General features: G+C 50.5%; 3 protein-coding genes across 3 annotated transcripts; all 3 read right to left on the minus strand.

Moving 5' to 3' along the window:
- Positions 1 to 255: 255 nt before the first annotated feature.
- Positions 256 to 5,242, minus strand: LOC136470291 (uncharacterized). Its single transcript, XM_066468184.1, has 3 exons — positions 5,003 to 5,242; positions 3,260 to 3,334; positions 256 to 693 (listed from the first exon to the last, which is right to left on the minus strand). Exons 1-3 carry the CDS (start codon positions 5,240 to 5,242, stop codon positions 256 to 258), a joined length of 753 nt encoding a protein of 250 aa, XP_066324281.1.
- A 52-nt stretch (positions 5,243 to 5,294) lies between these two features.
- LOC136470292 (putative disease resistance protein RGA3) lies at positions 5,295 to 12,967 on the minus strand. The gene is made up of 3 exons (XM_066468185.1): positions 12,837 to 12,967; positions 6,156 to 6,249; positions 5,295 to 5,966 (listed from the first exon to the last, which is right to left on the minus strand). Exons 1-3 carry the CDS (start codon positions 12,965 to 12,967, stop codon positions 5,295 to 5,297), a joined length of 897 nt encoding a protein of 298 aa, XP_066324282.1.
- Positions 12,968 to 15,033: 2,066 nt separating this feature from the next.
- LOC136474220 (BTB/POZ domain-containing protein At2g24240-like) lies at positions 15,034 to 17,182 on the minus strand. Its single transcript, XM_066471818.1, has one exon. It carries the CDS (start codon positions 16,655 to 16,657, stop codon positions 15,257 to 15,259), a length of 1,401 nt encoding a protein of 466 aa, XP_066327915.1. The 5' UTR covers positions 16,658 to 17,182; the 3' UTR covers positions 15,034 to 15,256.
- Between the last annotated feature and the right edge of the window lie 229 nt (positions 17,183 to 17,411).

The following is a 17,411-nucleotide window of genomic DNA, read 5'->3' on the forward strand; positions in this document are numbered from 1 at the left end:
GATATGCAACAAATGGGTCATCTGGACAAATCTCCAAACAACAGATTGCAGGCTTCCAAACCAGCATGCTACAATGCAGTTGAAAATGTACCAGTCTTCAGCTACAATTCTTCTGTCTCCAGAAATGTACCAGTTGCTACAATGCAGTTGAAAGTGTGCCAGCAAATAAGTACAGAAATAGTTCTAATTTTTCATCACATAATATTCCATGCAGAGAGAAGTAAAAGAAAAGGTACAGATATATTCTACAAAAATCTACACGACTAGGCAGGGCTGGATGGAAGAGCAGTTCTTAGTGAACCACGAAGTCTTTCTTGTAACTATTTCAATCTCCTTATGGGGAACATAAGCAATTGAATCATGGTACTTCTCACCAGAAACACATAAATCTTGCAACCTTGGACAGCCATTTATCTGCAGTTTCTGAAGTGAGGGGAAGGTGACTTCATCTGAGAAAAATTCTACCCTGCTGCAATTTTCAATCGTCAATTCTTCAAGGGAACTGGGAAGATGGGGGAGCTTCACCAAACTATGGCATCTCTGTATGATCAATTCCAATAGCTTAGGTGGAAGTACCCCATCACTATTTGACTCCATTCCTGTTAACTGAGTACAGTGTGCAACATGAAGTTTCTTCAGGGATGTCAATAGACGGACTTCCGCAGGCCAAGCCACTATATCTCTTGATGTAATCTGCAATGATTTAACATGGCTGAAACATGTCCACAGTTGAAGAATTTCCTCAGGCAAACTTAATAATCCAGTGAAGCAATTGTATGACAACGACAAGTGTTCAAGGTTTTTGAAACACTTCCCCCAGCGGTGGACCCAGAAAATATTTCAGGGGGGCTGAACAACACTGCTGTTCGATCTTAAGTCTCAGTCCCCCTATACTAAACTTTGCCTAAAAATTCATGGGGGCTCCACAGGGGGTTCAACTGTTACGATACGGGTAGGGGGGCTTGCGCCCCCGCCCCCCCCCCCCCCCCCCCCCCCCCCCCCCCGCTGCAATCTCTAGGTTGTCCAGCTCTGGCTTCTGCTCAGATTCGACATGTGACTCGGGTACTATTTCATGCTCATAACTTTGTCCTAACTCTGACTTGGACATCAACTTATGGTCAGACCTTAGCAGCCTTGGGTCTCTTTGATGAGAGAGATGGCTCTTTGGTGGGAGCAGTTCCATATTTAATAGACCATATAACTTTAATGTGCGCAATGCTGGCCAGCTATCAATGTGCATGTGAAAAATAGGCCTTGCTGCACAACAACAACAAAGCCTTTAAGTCCTAAACAAGTTGGGGTAGGCTAGAGTTGAAACCCAGCAGAAGCAATCAAAGTTCAGACACGTGAATAGTTGTCTTTCAAGCACTCCTATCTAAGGCTAAATCTTTGGGTATATTCTATCCTTTCAAGTCTCCTTTTATTGCTTCTACCCAAGTTAACTTCGGTCTTCATCTGCCTCTCTTCACGTTACTATCCTGGCTTAGGATTCCACTACGCACCGATGCCTCTGGAGGTCTCCGTTGGACATGTCCAAACCATCTCAACCGGTGTTGGACAAGCTTTTCTTCAATTGGTGCACATGTCGTCTTTTCTGTTGAACATGTCGTCTTTTCGTAGGCCAATATTCTGCACCATACAACATAACAGGTCTAATCGTCGTTCTATAAAACTTGTCTTTTAGCTTCTGTGGTATCCTTTTGTCACATAGGACACCAGATGCTTGCCGCCACTTCATCCTCCCTGCTTTAATTCTATGGCTAACATCTTCATCAATATCCCCGTCTTTCTGTAGCATTGATCCTAAATATTGAAAGGTATCCTTCCTATGCACTACTTGACCTTCCAAATTAATACCTTCCTCCTCCCGAGTAGTAGTGCCGAAGTCACATCTCATATACTCAGTTTTAGTTCTACTGAGTCTAAAACCTTTGGACTCTAAAGTCACCCGCCATAACTCTAGTTTCTGATTCACTCATATCCGGCTTTCATCAACTAGCACTACATCATCTACGAAAAGCATACACCAAGGGATGTCCTCATCCATCACTAAGGCAAACAAATAAGGGCTCAAAGCTGACCCTTGATGTAGTCCTATCCTAATCGAGAAGTCATCCGTGTCTCCATCACTTGTTCGAACTCTAGTCACAACATTGTTGTACATGTCCTTAATGAGCCCGACGTACTTCGTTGGAACTTTATGTTTGTCCAAAGCCCACCACATAACATTCCTTGGTATTTTATCATAAGCCTTCTCCAAGTCAATAAAAACCATGTGTAGGTCCTTCTTCTCCCTATACCGCTCCATAACTTGTCTTATTAAGAAAATGGCTTTCATGGTTGACCTTCCGGGCATAAAACCAAATTGGTTCATAGAGACCCGCGTTATTGCTCTCAAGCGATGCTCGATAACTCTCTCCCATAGCTTCATAGTATGGCTCATCAACTTAATTCCCCGGTAATTAGTATAACTTTAAATATCCCCTTTATTCTTGTAGATCGGTACCAATATACTTCTCCTCCACTCATCAGGCATCTTGTTCGATCGAAAAATACGGTTGAACAGCTTGGTTAGCCATAGTATAGCTATGTCCCCGAGGCATCTCCACACCTCGATTGGGATACCATCCGGTCCCATCGCCTTACCTCCTTTCATCCTTTTCAGCGCCTCTCTGACCTCAGATTCTTGGATTCTCCGCACAAAGCGCCTATTGGTGTCATCAAAAGAGTCATCCAACTGAAAGGTTGTGTCCGTATTCTCACCGTTGAACAATTTGTCAAAATACTCTTGCCATCGATGTCGGATCTCATCCTCCTTCGCCAAGAGATGCTCCATTTCATCCTTAATGCACTTAACTTGGTTGAAGTCCCTTGTCTTTCTCTCACGAACCCTAGCCATCCTATAAATGTCCTTCTCTCCTTCCTTCGTACTCAAATGTTGGTAAAGATCCTCGTACGCTCTACCATTTGCCACACTTACAGCTCGCTTTGCAGTCTTCTTTGCCACCTTGTACTTCTCTATGTTGTCCACACTCCTGTCATGATACAAGCATCTATAGCATTCTTTCTTCTCCTTAATAGCCCTTTGGACTTCCTTGTTCCACCACCAAGTATCTTTAGCCTCGCCTCCACTTCCTTTGGTTACTCCACACACCTCTGAGGCCACCTTCCGAATGTTGGTTGCCATCTTCTCCCATATGTTGTTTATGTCCTCTTCTTCCTTCCAAGAGCCCTCTTTGATAACCCTTTCCCTGAATACCTCTGACATCTCCCCTTTCAGTTTCCACCACTTTGTTCTTTCAATCTTAGATTGTTTATCCCTACGGACACGCACCTAAAAACGAAAGTCTGCCACAAAAAGCTTATGTTGAGAAACAACACACTCCCCTGGTATCACCTTGCAACCCAAGCATGCTCGTCTGTCCTTTCTTCTTGCGAGGACAAAGTCAATCTGGCTAGAGTGTTGTCCGCTACTGAAGGTCACTAGATGAGATTCTCTCTTTCTAAAGAAAGTGTTGGCTATCATCAGGTCAAAAGCTACCGTGAAGTCCAGAACTTCCTCCCCCTCCTGATTCCTACTACCATACCCAAAACCTCCATGAACTGCCTCGAAACCTGCGCTTGTAGTACCTCCATGAACTAGGTACAGCTCTAATCAGGCCATCTAAGTATTCCCAGAACTATCTCTTAGCACTCTCGTCGAGGCCTACTTGTGGGGCATACGCACTAATTACGTTCAAGACCATATCACCAATGACAAGCTTGACTAAGATAATCCTATCTCCTTGCCTTCTCACTCCCACCACACTATTCTTGAGGCTCTTATCAATCAAAACCCCTACTCCATTTCTATTCGCGACTGTCCCTGTGTACCAAAGCTTGAAACCTGTATTGTCCACCTCCTTCGTCTTCTGACCCTTTCATTTAGTCTCTTGAACGCATAATATATTTACGCGCCTCCTAGTCGTGGTATCAACTAATTCTCTTAACTTACCTATAAGCGACCCTATATTTCAACTACCTAAACGGATCCTAGTTGTTTCGACTAGCTTCCTTACCCTTAGCACCCGTCGACTTAGATGCGAAGACCCTTGCTCATTTTTCACTACACTCGAGCGCCGATGTAGCGCGCCACTAAGGATGCAACGACCCGATCCTTGTTCACTTGACACCATGCCCAGATCGCGACACGGCACGTCACGGGGGTGACGACCCGGCCCTTGCTCATTTAACACCATACCCGGGTTCCGATATGGCGCGTCGCTAAGAGGGTTACGCCCCAACAATTTTCTTTCGGGTTTCATCTCCATTAGAATGGCTAGATTTAACGTTGGCTCACCACGCCTATCACAACCATCCTCCTTTACCAGGGCTTGGGACCTGCTATGTTGAGACAACATAGGCAGAGTTGCCTTGCTGCACACCCATAGGTAATTTCTTGCAATAGACTGAGATGCTGCATTTTGCTCAAATCAAGACCGGAACAAGCAGTTGCCTCCATTTTCTTCAGAACAGGGCACTGAGGAATATTTACCACTCGGTAACAGCTACGCATGACAAGATCTTCAAGCTTGGGAAGTATGATAGGTCCGTTGTACCTTCCAGCATGGTTTCCTGCCCAAATCTTAAACCTTGGCAGTGCAGACAAAAACATCTTTTTTAATCCTAGGAAGATGGGGAGGGCGGTATTACTATCACCTTTCCTAGAAACCAAGCTCAGTGTGCTCAAGCAGTCCATGCCAACCAAGATCAGCTCCTCTAGGGTGCAGGAGAACCAGACTGCTGGGATCTCATCCAACCAAGGGCACCTTACAATAAACAACTTTTTGAGACACTGAAAATGGCATGGAGCTCTGGTCCATCTTGCCATTGTGGGGCCACCATAGCCAAATAATTGCAAATAACTAAGATGCTTGTGGGGCTCAAGGGCCATCATTACATCACGATGGTTGTTAGCCACACCTGCTCTTGCCTTAAAAATTTTCTCATCATCATCAGTTACCTGAGTTTCATCCTCACACCACTTCAAGGCATGCTTGAGTTGGGTCACAGTTTCATCCTCACACCACTTCAAGACAAGATCAGTTACCTGAGTTTTTTTTACAAGGTTTGCCTTCTTTGCTCTTGAACTGGACTCGACTCTCTCTAAGTTCCACAACTCGAGCCTATTGCTCAATTTATTCAATTGTTCCAGCTCCTCAATTCCTCTTCCATTTTCATCATCAGCAACAAATATTGTCATCGTGTGCAGACTGGTTAATCGACTCAGATTGGGTGGCATCCAGTTCAACACTTCACAACCCCAGGTTGTAGATATGTCGGAGGTGCCTCAAATTTGCTAAGTCCTTTGGTAAACATACAAGCCACTTGCAGCAAACCACCCTCAATGTTTGCAGGCTATAAAGCCTACATAGAGAATCAGGTACCGTGACCAGTGGTAGGTACGACAGATCAAGATATCTTAAATGCAATGAGCAGACAAGATGCCTGTGTATATGGGGAGCATATGCACATTGTAAAGCTCTTAGTGATCTCAACCTAATCTGCTTACAATGCTCACCCCTCTCATCATGGTAGTTCCAGGCTGTAGCCTTATCTGTTGCAATTATTGAAGTCCTGACTGACTTCATGCCTCTCAAAAGACTACCAATCCTTTCATTTTCAAATGCACCGATGTCGATAAGGAGATGGCGGACATATTCAACAGAAGTCTTATTTGCAAGCAAATCTTCAGAAGTTGCGCATTCATCAGTTATAGACTTTGCTAGATCATGTAAAAAATCGTGCATCTTAACGATCAGCACCTTGAAATCACCCTCAATCTTGGTCATTTTCATGTCTTGCAAAAAGCCTTTAGCAATAAAACTTGAAAGAACCAAGCTGCCCTTTTTATCTACATCATTTCCCTGCTCCTCACCAAGGAAAGAATTTGCAGCCCAAAGTTGAATCAACTTTTCACTATCAATCTATGAGCCTTTCGGAAACAGGGATGTTAAAACAAAGCATTACTTTTCTTCAGAGGAAAGTTGATTGTAACTCAGTAATAGAATAGCCAAGAATCCTTCTAAAAACCTAGCATTATCTTTTATCTCGCCTTTAGTAACAATTTCCCAATCGGCTAATGTCGTCTTTGTCCGCATCAACCCGCTCATCACCTTGACAGCAAGGGGGAGGCCTTTGCACATTTTGACAATATCCCGGCCAAGAGCCACAAACTCGGGCCTCTCCTTCCCATTAGAAAATGCTCTTCTAGAGAACATTTCCCAAGCATCGTGTTCATTGAGGGACTGCAAATGATATGGCTACAGAGTACTAAATTCTGAGGTTACTGGGATGCTCCTACTGGTTAGTAGGATACAACTTCCAGGTCCCTAAGAAGAGCACAGAGCTGATTTCAGTTTGTCTTCAAATTGACTATCACTACTTGCATAGTCATCAAGAACTAACAGCATTCTTCTGTGTGAAATAGCTTCGACAAGACCTTTTTGTAAATGCTGCAAGTCATTGCCCCTCTTCCAATTTTCATCTGTGATTTCAACGGTCAGGCTGCTTCAAATACTGGTCGTCAGATTTCAACGGTCGTCAGCTGACCAGACGCTGCGCACAAACTGACCAGACTCTCAGCCTCCAGCGTCCGGTCGTTTCCAGTAAGGTTCTAGAAACGATTTTCTTTGACCGACCCTGACAGCGTCCGATCACACAGTGACTTTCATTAGTGTTGTCCGACAACAGGACCGGACCCTGCCTTTAGTGTCTGGTTGCTGAGTGACCCAATGTCCGGTCGTTTGACCGACGCCAACATCTCTGCTGTTACAACTAACCGAACGCGTCGGTTCCTCTGGGACCAGCGTCCGGTCACCTTGTGACCAGCAAGACTAACTCCATTTCACCTCTAACTTCTTTACCCTTGTTCAAATGTGCCAACCACCAAGTTTATCACCTTGTGCACATGTGTTAGCATATTTTCACAAACATTTTCAAGGGTGTTAGCATTCCACTAGATCCTAAATGCATATGCAATGAGTTAGAGCATCTAGTGGCACTTTGATAACCGCATTCCGATATGAGTTTCACCCCTCTTAATAGTACGGCTATCAAACCTAAATGTGATCACACTCTCTAAGTGTCTTGATCACCAAAACAAAATAGCTCCTATGGTTTATACCTTTGCCTTGAGCTTTTTTTTTCTCTTTCTTCTTTCCAAGTCCAAGCACTTGATCATCATCATGGCATCATCATGCTATGATCTTCATTTGCTTCACCACTTGGAATGTGCTACCTATCTCATGATCACTTGATAAACTAGGTTAGCACTTAGGGTTTTATCAATTCACCAAAATCAAACTAGAGCTTTCACACGACATGTTATCTGCAAAAATGCATAGTCATGTCCAAGTTCAGCAGTCACTCATCAAGCAAAGTCACGTGCAACTCAATTACAGGAAACTAGCTGACGTTGTTCCTTAAGAAAACCTTGTAAAGATAATAATTTATACCAGGAAAATATGAAGTTTCATGTTAACAAACGATACTAAAACAATGATGCTAACACAATTTGACCTAATAGTACCGGTAGCTAGTAGCAAAGTCACCTTTCGTAGTTTGTCACCCTAGGTCACGCATCGTAGAAGATGTCGCATGCCGCTGCATGCACCTCTGGCCGCGTGCTCGTTCTCGGCCGCCACCGGTTGTGGGCTCGCTCTCGGACGCCACCACGCCCCAGTCGCCTCTGGTTGCGTGCTCGTTCTTGGCCGCCACCGCAACCCTATCACCTCTAGGCAGATCTGGATCTAGATCTAGGCGTCGGCCGTGCGGGGAGGGCGGCGGCGGCGGCGGTGGCCGGAGGCGGAGGCGACGACGTGTGGGGGAGGAGCAGGGTGGGGCGACGGCCGAAGGTGGAGGCGTTGGCGTATGGGGGAGGAGCAAGGAGCGGCGGCACTATGAGGGAGACCGAGGGAAAGAGGGAGTCAGGCTTGAGGGAGAGCTCGTGGGCATTGGTGGGGATGAGGAATTTGGGTGTCGACATATATGATGTATCCATCTCTCTCTCTGTTTTTAGTTCTTATTTCTTTTCTGTTTTCTCTTTTTTTTAACTGCTCTTTTTTTGGTATCTTAGATATATATAAGTCATCGAGAGGAGATGTGCGTGTAAACGGGTGTGTTCTTTTTTTCTTTTCTTAATTTTTATTTCTCTTTCTATGCAATTATGTTTCTTTTTTTCATTCATGAAATTGTTTTAATTCCTTGGCTTTTCCGGAGTCTCACCTAATATCTTTCAACAATTCTTATTAACTGCGTTGATGCATCAATGATTAGTGTTAATGACTGCCTAACACCTAGGGTGTTATAATTAATTTGATTTTAAACATTAGTTTACAGTTAAGATTTACCACAGAGGTGCCAAAATGATATGTGACGTCCAACCATGACGACAACTTAACCAGTCATCATGGATGTATCACTTCATAAATGAACCGTCACAGATGACAGAATTCTATGACAATTTCTTAAAAGGTCACATGTGAACCGTCATGAATAAGGGTATTTCTTGTAGTGATTCATTAGTTATATTTTCATAGTATACCTATTTAATGTCATAAATCTTTATAACTTTCTATATAATTTTGGTCAAACTTGACATGCAAACTCTCCAAGAAATTTAGAATGACTTATGATTTGGAATTGAGAGAGTAGAATATTGCTGCTCTTATGAAAAAAATTACTAGTTCATATACTATCTAAGTTTTTTACATTGTCCAAAGGTAAAATTAAAGCATGCCCACGTACCTAACCAACCAACTTATATACCTAGTCCTTAATTGATTGATATGGCTCCTCGCGCGCAGTTAATGACCCGGATTCCTATACGAATACAAAAAATACATACTCGTACTGCACATACGAAAGATGATGGTTTTCGATCGAGGTCCTCCCCCTAGCTACTCTTGTGTAAATCGATGAGGTAGCGTGGTCCATGCATGGAGAGCTTCTCCGTCTTTCGATCGACGGGAGGCTCGCTTGCTCGTGCTCGGGCTCGGCTGATTCCTTTTTTTCATGCACAGCACAGCACAGCACAGCACAGGCCAATAGGGCTGCCAGCTCCAACTTGTATACTCGGCGAGGCGAGTACTCGACAGGTGTACCACCTGTACAGTTTACTTTAATCTCGCGCGTGATTGGTCGGCCGGGCAGGTACGTACGTAGTGTGGGCACCACGTTAGCTAGCTCAGCGCATGGTCCGCTCGAGCTGTACGTACACCACGCACGCCGGCCGGCACCTGCCTGCCGCACAGATCAGTACAGCTGCTACTACTACTGTACAATCTCCATGCACGAGACGACGCGCCGTCCGCACGCCGCGGAGCGCAGAGCCCCCATCGTTGAGGCCACCACCACCGGTCGGCGTCGGTCATTGCGGCCGGCCGGACGCGGTGAGTGCCGTGAATTTTTTGGGAGTTGCATGCGGCGACAGCACAGTGCAGCGCAGCTAGCGCTGAGTGATCATGTCATGTGTGCCAGTGCCACTCCTATATCTATCTACTCCATGCAACTTGCAATTGGGGCTGGGTGATGGCTGGCCCATCCCAGGGGATGGGATTCACCGATTCAGATCAGGGTGAGCCGGCCGGTGAGGACAGGGCAACGCACGTAGCGTATCTGAAAGATTCAGCGGCTGCCTGCTAGCCAACAGGCAACCAACACCGCACCCATGCATGCCTGCATCAATCATACGTGCGTGTGTGTGATTTAACACCGCATGCCCGGCCGGAGACTCACTGCTGCCGGCTTGTTTGGTTGCAGTCTACTAACTGTTGACGAACAGTTCGGACAGGCAAAAAGCTTGCCTGGGTGTAAATTTCATGTCCTGCCGACGCAGTACTGGCATCTGTTAGTTTCAGCCAAACTAGCTCAAAGGTCAAACCACAAAAGCGGTAGCTAGATAATATGGCATAATTAATGTAATATGTGCTACTTTATTTTGCAGTGGTTACCGGAGCATCAGTAACATCTTAAGTCTTGTGTTCGACTCTCCGTGTGAGCGAATTTCCAGTATTTAACGACGTTGTGTTTTCAGTTGTAGGCAACGTTTCCATGACAGCGATGGTCATGTGGTGACTTCGTCAATCTCGAGGATTTACCGTTCTGGTCTTCGAAGACGATCATAGGTATAGAGTTACGTACGTGCGTTTATAGGGACAAGTGTGCGTGTGTATTGAGTGTGTAACTCACAAAAAAAATTCTGAAACAGAGACATATCTAATCTATCTACGCCACACTGTTGTACACTTGTATTGTTGTGTCACACTACTGCAATGTATACTGCAGGCTTAGCTACTGTTGTTTTCTATCATTTTGTCCACACTACCCCCACTTATTCACACGCGAGCCCATGTTTAGTTGCCCGATTTTGGACAACCAAAATCATTGTGCTACCACTGTAGCGCACTGTAGCATTTCATTTGTATTGGATAATAATTGTCTAATCGTTGACTAATTAGGCTCAAAACGTTCGTCTCGCAAAGTACGACCAAACTGTGCAATTAGTTTTTGATTTCGTCAACATTTAGTACTCCATACATGTACCGCAAATTTGATGTGACGGGGAATCTTCTTTTTATATAGTGCCAAAATTTGGATTCGGTGGAACTAAACGCCCCCTGAATTTTGCAATCTACTTCCGGAAGAAGCCAGACTCACAAATGAAGACCCGTCCCGTCTCCTCGTCGATGTCCCTTCGCTGCTGTCTTTGTCCGCGCCAGGGCCAAGCATAAAGTCCTGCCTCAGTGGAGGGTGGAGGGAACCTTCGGCCTATACGTTTGGTCGTATTTAGCTTATAAATCATAGCTTATCAGCTAATAAATAGTATTTTTTTTTATACTAAATCAACCCGCAATACTTTTAGCCATGACTCAGACCAAACGAACATGGCGCTTATGTGCGTTTAGTGCTCTCATTATCGCCACCCACCCAAATGTTTCCCATCACCACCATTCACCTCCTGTTTTCAGAGGGGAGAAAGAAATAAAGGCTTTCCTCATCTAGAATCAAGAACAGTAGCCTCACTAGTATTGAGCAAAATGACACCTTTTGCCCCAAAGTCAATACAGACGTAGCTGGTGTACATCGTGTGCGGGGCACCGATCGTGCCCTGGATCAAAAGGCGAACCATGGGCCAGCGTACCGGCCCATGCGTACGTTGCCAACCTTTATAGCCCAACCTAGGAAGGTCACGCTGTTCTCAAGGGAGCCCATGATTGTAGCCGCTTCCCGCCGTCGCCGCGCACGTCGCCCGGAGACGGCGGAGGCGGGACGGCCCGCTAGCTCCCACCGACCTGAGGAACGGAATCACCCACCCGACCAGTCCTCGGAGGCCACCCTTGTCACGTCGTCGCGCTGTCTCTCGTGTTCCGGTACCCGTGTGCCCTGCACCGCCAGTGCGCGTACGATGGCAAGGCGTGCACGTAGTGGACATGGTTGGCTGCACACTTTTTGTTTGGGTGGATGTATTCCCTCCCTAAGATCAGCCTGTATGCTCTAACCGGCCGTTTCACCGACTGAACCAAACCATCCGTTCAGATCCGATGATGCTTGGTCTCTACCTCAGTGGTTCAGCAGCTGTGCTGCCTGTGGAGTACAAGAAATCTATTTCTAGTGCCTGTCGAAGGTATAGCCAGGCAACGTGGCAACAAGCCCTCTCTAGTCTAGAACGTACGTAGTAGTATCATACCATACTCTTTTCTGTCTGAGGAATGACAGTTGCTTCCGGTGCTGAATTCCGAACCACTCCTGCACACTCACGAACACCGAGCAAACGATTGCTTGCAAGGCTCCCCCGGCCGTCCTGGTTCTGGGCTCTTGTTGTTCAGTTAGTTACCCAATCTAGGGAGGCACGAGCACGACGGGACAGAGATTGATATGTGCAAACAACTTCCACCACCAACGTTTCCTGCGAGACCCACGCCACGCAGTCACGCAGATAGGAGTACATTTACAAGACACCCGTCGGTATGTCAGGACGGATATTCCATTTCCTTCAGTAGGTACGACGAACGAAAGGGAGGTTTTCCCTGCACAAAGGCGCGCCGGCGACACCGCCGTGGTGCTGGTGCCTTACGTTTCAAGCGAAAGCATGCCCTCAGGAATTGTGTCGGATGCGCGGTACGTACCAACCCTGAGGCCAAATGCTCACCCGCCGGCTGCTCACCGACGAAGCATGGTCCATGGAGATTTGGAGGATGCTCTGCTCCTGCTCTTCGTCAGTGGGGGTGAGGTCGACCCCTGAGCTCACTGCTTAACGGTTTAAGGGTGCTATTGCTTTTCAAAAGATGGTAAGGTTGCATCAAAAGCATCAAAGCAGGAGGCTATATACGATTAATTGTACATGTGGATCTAGCCTGACTTCTTTAGCCGAGAGCTTGACAAAGTACAAAAGGGGATGAGATGAGATCGTCAGGCCGATGAGTGGATAAATACACTATTGCAGCAAAAGAGAGAGATCTGAACATGATCTGCTTCTTCTTTCCTTTTTGTTTCTTTCCTTGCGGAGGTAGACAGACAATTAGGGAGCCAACTTTTGCTCCTATTTTTCTATGGGTTAATCGGATGTATGCCATTATAATTTCTTCGTTTCTGAAGAACGCCATTACTATTCGTCTATTTTGAAGCATGTCATTATAATTCTTTGTTTTCCAAAAAAATGCCACTGAATACGTATGGACACAGCCTGAGCCAACTGCAGGCGTATACGAAGACGTATACTTCATCTCCCCTGTCACTGACACGTGGGCCCCACATGTCATCTTCTTCTTCCTCTCCTCGTCTCTCTCCATCCCGACGTGGCCACGGCGGGCGCTGCCGGCGGCGGCGGCGGCGGGCTTGCGGGCGAGCCGACGAGCCGCTGTCGTGACTCCACGCGCCGCTGCTCGGCGTGCTGCTGGCCTTCCCCGGCGGCAGGCGCCTCCTCCATGGTCGGCGTCTGACCTCCTCCTCCATGGATACGGCGCCGGTTGGGCTTCACGAGTACCTCCATGGCTGGCGCCCGGCACACCTCCTCCTCCATGAATCCGGCGCAGGTCGAGCTTCACAAGTGCCTCCATGGCTGGCGCGACCGCGGGCTCCACTGGATCCGGTGCAGGTCGACCGCGGGCTCCCGGTCCCCGGCTCCGGCAGGCGTGGCCCCGTCCCTGCGCGCTGCAGCGACCCCGTCCCCGCGAGATCCAGCAGGCGCGACCCCATCCCCATGCCCGCGGGCTCCAGCAGGCGCGGTCCCATCCCCGTCCCCGTGAGCTCCACTAGGCACGGCCCCTTCTCCGCCCCCAGCCTAGTCCGACGCGCTGCTGCTCGCCCGCGGCGCTGCTCGGCATGCTGCTGCTGCTTGCAGGCTGCCGGCGTGCTGCTGCTGCTGCTCGCCATGGCCGTGGCCGCGTCGGGATGGAGAGGGAGAGGAGGAAGAAGAAGATGACATGTGGGGGCCGCGTGTCAGTGACAAGGGTAATGAAGTATACGTCTTTCATATACGCTGCAGCTGGGCCCAGGCCGTGTCCATACGTATTCTGTGGCATATTTGTGGGAAACGAAGAATTGTAATGGTATGCTTCAAAATAGGCGAATAGTAATGGCATTCTTCAGAAACGAAGAAGTTATAATGGCATAGATCCGATTAACCCTTTTTCTAAGGGGGGACATGTTGAGTGAAGTTCATCATGGTAATAATAATGTATAATGTATATGAAATGCTAGCGCACGGACGTCCGATCGGGATGAATTCCATCGAACACCCACCAGCACGCCAGACAAGCCCTCGCCTCGACGCCTGACCCGCCCCCATCCGCGCACCCGCCCCCATCCCCATCCGTTCGCCGCGCCCCCGCAGGCGCACCCCTACCCCGTCGTGCCCCCGATCGCCGCCCCCCAGCACGCCGCACGCCACGTCCACCGGCGACCGGCGCACTATGCCCCATTCCCCGGCCCCTGACTCTTTGAACAGTAGGAAACACGTGCAACATGAAACACTTCAATGCAACGTACGTCTGAAACAGATAAAACATATGGAATATACACTTCCAACATATGTGTGAAAACATATGCAACATCCAGCTAGAACACTTGCAACTTACAACATGAAAACACTTGCTGCAACAGAAGACTGAAACAGATGAAACATTTTGGAACATACTGTTGCAACATATGTGTCAAAACATATGCAACATCCAGATCAAGACGCTTGCAACATACGTCTCGAAACAGATGAAACAAAAACGCTTGCAACATGCCTTTGAAACACTTGCAACATCTTCCAATCTACTTTTGCAATATCCATATGAAACGATTGCAACGTACCTCTGAAATGCATAAAACAATTGAAAAATACATTTGCAACATAGGGGGAAAGAGGCCTGGGCTGGTCGATTTTTGGCCGATGGGGTGGGAGCTGGCGGTGAGCGGCTATCCGCGAGCACTAGCGGGGCACGCGAGCACCACCACCGCCCGCACCACCGGCACCGGGCTTGGTCGGCGGCGACAGTGGAGGATGGGGGCGAGGAGCGCCATGGCCGCCAGGGCAGAGGGAGCTCAGTCACCGTGGTGAGAGAGGGCGTTGTCGGGGTGGGGAGGGCGCCGCATCGGGGTTGGGGAGAGCCACCCACTACCCGCAACACCGCCGTGTCACCTTCATAGATCTCGTTTGTGTTCCATGGATCTCGCCGGGGTTGGGGAGACGGCCGCCGGATCTGCGGGCATTGGGGGCTCCCAGTGAGGACGTCGGGGTGGAGAAGGACGCCGGACGTTGGTGCGCTGTGGCAGAGGACGAGGACCGCGGAAGGGGTAACAATGGGGAGGACGAAACGAAGTGGTGAAAAGGCTGTTCAATGTTCGTTCGGTCCATCGGATGCGAGGCACGTTGCATTCCCGATGATTAGGATCCCATGGGACCTCCTAATCAATACACAAAACACCAGGTACGCAACGATCTCGACAATCCATGATTGCCTGCTGATGTGTTCAGGATCAGCAGCAGCATTCTTTTTGCTGGGTGATAATGAACATCAGAAGGAACAGAAAGCAAAAGAAAGGTGTTTGTGGAGAATGACAAAACAGTGCTCCACTGATATCCATATTCCTTCCTAGAAACAGAACGAGTGTCATCACAATGATGAGCAAGTTACAGTGCGTGTGTGTTTTCTGTCGAAACCTGTGTCAGTAATTAATTCTTTCACCGCTGATACAGGAGTAACACGACTAATCAGTCCTGTGACAGTCAGATGATCGCCGGCGGCGGCGTCTCCCAGACGTCGAACACATTCTCCTCGCTGTGCAGGGCAAAGAGGCGGTCGCCACCGATGGAGAAGTCGCAGATGGCGCCGCCTTGGCCGCCGCGCAACGTTGACGTCAGCACGTGGTCCGGTCCGCTGAACACCGAGACGGTGTCACCCGTCGACGCGAACAGCTGACCGCCGTACGTCGCGAGCTTCGGATAGCAAACCTCCTCGCTGACGAGCGCCTTCGTCTTCCCGCTCGTCGCCAGCTTGCTCCGCGACCGCCATCGCACGCCGCCGGCGCTGCTCCGGAGGTCGAGGAACCCGAGGTCATCGTACTGGTTGATGACGCACACCGACCTCCCGTCCTCCATCACGACGGCATGGACGGCGTGCTTGTCCTCGAGCGACGCCGGTGTGCCGACGTCGGACCACGACCAGACGACGCTCTTGTCCCGGAAATCGAGCAGGCTGATGAAGGAGGAGTCGGTCCGCGGGAACATGGTGGCCACCATGAGCGTGCCGGTGCCGTCGAGACACTGGAGCCTGTCCGCGTCGCCCAGCGCGCAGCCGGGCGGCTCGTAGAAGAAGTCAGCCTGCTCGCCCGTGTTCGCGTCCCAGACGCCGATGCCGTACTCGTTGAACCGGCCCTTGCAGCTCGCGAAGAAGCTGCACCCTCCGTCGTCAAAGGCCAGCGCGCCGGCGGTGAACGACCTGGGCTGGCGATCGTGCGCGACGCGGAAGCGGTGGCGCAGGCCGCCCGTGAGCGCGGAGAAGGTGGCCACGCCGCCGTCGTCGCCGAGCCGGCCGGGCCGCTCCCGCGCGGCGACGAGGAGCGTGGCCGCGTCCAGGTACGCCGCGTCGTTGACGGGCGCGTGGCCGGGGTAGTACACGGGCCGGCGCTCCTCGAGCATCCAGTTGTACACGCGCACGGCGCCGCCGTGCGCCACGCAGCAGCCGCCGTCGGGCGCCGCGCGCACGGCCGTGACGTCCCCCGGCGCGCGCCCGGGCACGGACGCGGACAGGCGGAGGCGGTCGCCGTCGAACTCGCCCAGGCGCGCGGCGCGGACGCGGTCCAGGAGGCCGTAGTAGAGCGCCTCACGGTACAGCGTCGCCTCGGGGACGCCCGGGGGCACGTGGAGCCCGCCCGTGCGGAGCAGGTCCAGCAGCACCGCGAAGCATGCCGGGTCGCGGTCGATGAAGTACTCGGCCGCCGCGCTTCCGCCTCCGCCGCCGCCGCCGCCGCAGGCCGCGTCGTCGTGGGAGGCGTTCCAGGAGGCGTCCAGCATGGCTCCCAGCATGGTGTCCCGCCCCGCGCTGGCGAGCGTGGCGGCCGTCGTCTCGAACACTCGCCCGCCAACGTTGAGGCGCACGCGGCCGCGCCCCGCCGCGGGGGTGCACATGGCCGATGATCGCGAGCAGGAAGCGTCACAGGTTAAAATTCGCGCGCGGCTGGCGGAGGCGCCGAGGCGGTGCGTGTGTGTTTTTGCGCGCGGCGCACGGCCGTTATGTTGGAGACGAGCGGGAGGACCCGGCCACCCGGGTCTGGGAGCTGGCGTATATAACGGCGCGGCAGCAGGGCAGACTCGTGCCCGACGTGCCGTGCCGGCTGGGACGAAGAAAAGGAGGCGCGGGCGCGGCAGGTCGTCCAGAAGGTCCAAGCGCGCGCGACTGAAGAACCGAGAGGATTTGGTCGTCTCGCGCGAGACGTCACCCACCCCGCACGCGTCCACACCCCGGCGCTTGTTCCGTTGACGCGAGACGGGAGTGGGACAGGGAGCGGCGTCCGGTGCTGGGGGACTCCGCCTCCGGCCCCGTGGTGGCCTGGTGGGGCGGGCGCGGGACGACGGATTTGGTGGGGCGGCGGCGATCACGGGAGTGGGTTCGCCGGTTCGGGGTTGGGTGCGCAAGACAAGGGCGTTTCTCTCCTGGGTACTGGTAGTGGATCAGAAAGTTCTGTGGATGGGTTGGGGGACGACAGTGGTGGACTGGGAGGTGTCGCGTTGCACTTGCACGCCCCAAAAGCGGCCGCTCCTGCTTCGGCTGCGGCGAAGATCTCGAACTACTCTCGAGCAGCACGACCCTGGGTATGCTCACTAGCTCCAAAAGTGCGGCAGCTGCAGCCTCGTTCAGTATACTAGCTAACTGAGCGCCCGT

This window comes from Miscanthus floridulus, chromosome 8 (assembly GCF_019320115.1).
Source record: "Miscanthus floridulus cultivar M001 chromosome 8, ASM1932011v1, whole genome shotgun sequence".
NCBI lineage: Eukaryota > Viridiplantae > Streptophyta > Magnoliopsida > Poales > Poaceae > Miscanthus > Miscanthus floridulus.

What these genes read in the sequence shown, in the direction of transcription:
- LOC136470291 (XM_066468184.1), bottom strand. Translation starts at nt 5,242, where the DNA reads ATGACAATATTTGTTGCTGATGATGAAAATGGAAGAGGAATTGAGGAG. An exon ending in GGTGTGAGGATGAAACTCAG is followed by an intron (nt 3,335 to 5,002) that starts GTAACTGATGAT and finishes TTTCGTTTTTAG; the next exon opens with GTGCGTGTCCGTAGGGATAA. An exon ending in TGAAAGGGGAGATGTCAGAG is followed by an intron (nt 694 to 3,259) that starts GTATTCAGGGAA and finishes AAATCATTGCAG; the next exon opens with ATTACATCAAGAGATATAGT.
- LOC136474220 (XM_066471818.1), bottom strand. Translation starts at nt 16,657, where the DNA reads ATGTGCACCCCCGCGGCGGGGCGCGGCCGCGTGCGCCTCAACGTTGGC.
- LOC136470292 (XM_066468185.1), bottom strand. Translation starts at nt 12,967, where the DNA reads ATGGAGGAGGCGCCTGCCGCCGGGGAAGGCCAGCAGCACGCCGAGCAG. An exon ending in GCAGCGCCCGCCGTGGCCAC is followed by an intron (nt 6,250 to 12,836) that starts GTCGGGATGGAG and finishes AATGTTCTCTAG; the next exon opens with AAGAGCATTTTCTAATGGGA. An exon ending in GCCTCCCCCTTGCTGTCAAG is followed by an intron (nt 5,967 to 6,155) that starts GTGATGAGCGGG and finishes AAAGGCTCATAG; the next exon opens with ATTGATAGTGAAAAGTTGAT.